Source organism: Lathyrus oleraceus, chromosome 5, assembly GCF_024323335.1.
Source record: "Lathyrus oleraceus cultivar Zhongwan6 chromosome 5, CAAS_Psat_ZW6_1.0, whole genome shotgun sequence".
Classification (NCBI taxonomy): domain Eukaryota; kingdom Viridiplantae; phylum Streptophyta; class Magnoliopsida; order Fabales; family Fabaceae; genus Lathyrus; species Lathyrus oleraceus.
Window position 1 is genome coordinate 94,902,686 of NC_066583.1, and position 1,717 is coordinate 94,904,402.

The window sequence follows — 1,717 nt, forward strand, 5'->3', positions numbered from 1 at the left end:
CTTCGTTTCTTTTAAATTATTTATTTTAAAAAAATATTGGTCACTTATGTCTTTGTCAAAATTATTTCTAATTATTTAGATATAAAACTTCAAACCCGTTTTTCAAACCAAATGAATCTGAATGATTGAATCCATAATAGAATTGGATAAAAATAAAGATTGAATTAGATTGTTTGTATTTAAAAAAGATTTCAGCATGGGACTCATCGTGTCACTTCAACCAAAACTATAATTAATCAATACCAAATGTTTATTTTCCACACGAGTTTATCTTTTCTAATTTCCAAAATAAATAAATAAAACACAACATTTATAGACACACTAGTATATATATACTATATATGAGACCATTGCACCATGTGTGAAATTAGAATTCAAAATCAGAATCAAAATAAAAAATATTCCAGAAAGGCAATTAAGGCTCTGAAATGCGCCATACCTTATTTAGTGCTCTGTTTTTCGGCGGCGATATTGAGTGGGAAAAGGAGCGATAATTCCACAATCATTAACTATCATCACAGAACAACATCTTTCACGATCTTCCCAATTCAATACGGTAATAAAACCACATCAATTTCTCTAAAATCATCCGTTACAACTCACCTTTCAAATTTTCAAAACCGTATTAGGCCATTTCATAATTAATCAATCAATCAATAAATACTAAAACAATCTTTTCTTTTCTTTCTCAGGTTTCTCAATTCCGATGGCTTCCATAGAAACCGTCCAGTGCTACTGTTGCGGCTTAACGGAGGAGTGCACACGGCCGTACATTGATCGTGTTCGCGACTGTTACCATGGCCGTTGGATTTGCGGTTTATGCGTAGAAGCTGTGAAAGAAGAAACGTTGAAGTCGCAGAGAGATATTACAACCGATGAAGCACTGAAGCGACATATGAAGTTCAGAGCTTTATCTTCGAGTCCCCCGAATAAACCTGCTCTCGATTTGATTCTTGCTGTGAAACATCTTTTCTTTAGGTCTTTTGATTCTCCGAGGAAAGAAGGTTTCAGTTTTGGTAGATCGCGGAGCTGTTTTTCTTCTACTGTGAATGGAGGAACAACAACAACACAGGCAGTGAAGGAGGGAGAGACAAGTTAGGGTTAGGGTTAGGGTTAAGGTTAAGGTTCAACTGCTGTAATCATGGTGTGTGGTTTTTAAGGTTGTTTGTGAGAATTTAGTTCTAGGTTAATTGGGTTTGTTTCTATTTCTTCGTTTAGTGACTTTAATCTAACAGATGTTACTTCATTTTGTTACTTTGTTTTCTTATTGAATTATATATTTTAAGTTTGTTAATAAGCTTACATCGATTCTATATGTTTTCGCAATATAAAGTTTGCTTTGCAGTGTAATTGGATTGCAACCACGATTGCAAATGCATTCAACTTAATAAACTAGTATATTACTAAGTTAATTTGCAAATGTATATATCATGTATAGGTACCACTATGGTATGAGTACTATATATGTAATTAATAATATTTTGAAATTTAAATCATTATCAAGCTAATTGAATTGCAAATTTGGTTGGATGCATTCTCGATGCCATTCAAATGGAGTATTAAAGACAAATTTTAATGCGAGGCTTTTTAAAAGTTTATAATATTATTTTTGGAAAACTTTTAAATTTTGATTTGTTTGATTTTTTAAAATTTTAGAATATAAAATATATTTTTTTAATTAGTATATTCGTGTTTGCTTAATGTTAATTTTTTCAAT

At 31.3% G+C, this 1,717-nt stretch overlaps 1 protein-coding gene across 1 annotated transcript; it reads left to right on the forward strand.

Moving 5' to 3' along the window:
- The first annotated feature begins 253 nt into the window (after positions 1-253).
- Positions 254-1,297, forward strand: LOC127087844 (uncharacterized). The gene is made up of 2 exons (XM_051028761.1): positions 254-556; positions 693-1,297. Exons 1-2 carry the CDS (start codon positions 358-360, stop codon positions 1,097-1,099), a joined length of 606 nt encoding a protein of 201 aa, XP_050884718.1. The 5' UTR covers positions 254-357; the 3' UTR covers positions 1,100-1,297.
- Positions 1,298-1,717: the final 420 nt, after the last annotated feature.

Bases quoted from the DNA above. Each gene is read 5' to 3' on its own strand.
- LOC127087844 (XM_051028761.1), top strand. From the start codon at position 358: ATGTGTGAAATTAGAATTCAAAATCAGAATCAAAATAAAAAATATTCC. The intron at 557-692 runs GTAATAAAACCA...TTTCTTTCTCAG, and splicing joins GATCTTCCCAATTCAATACG to GTTTCTCAATTCCGATGGCT.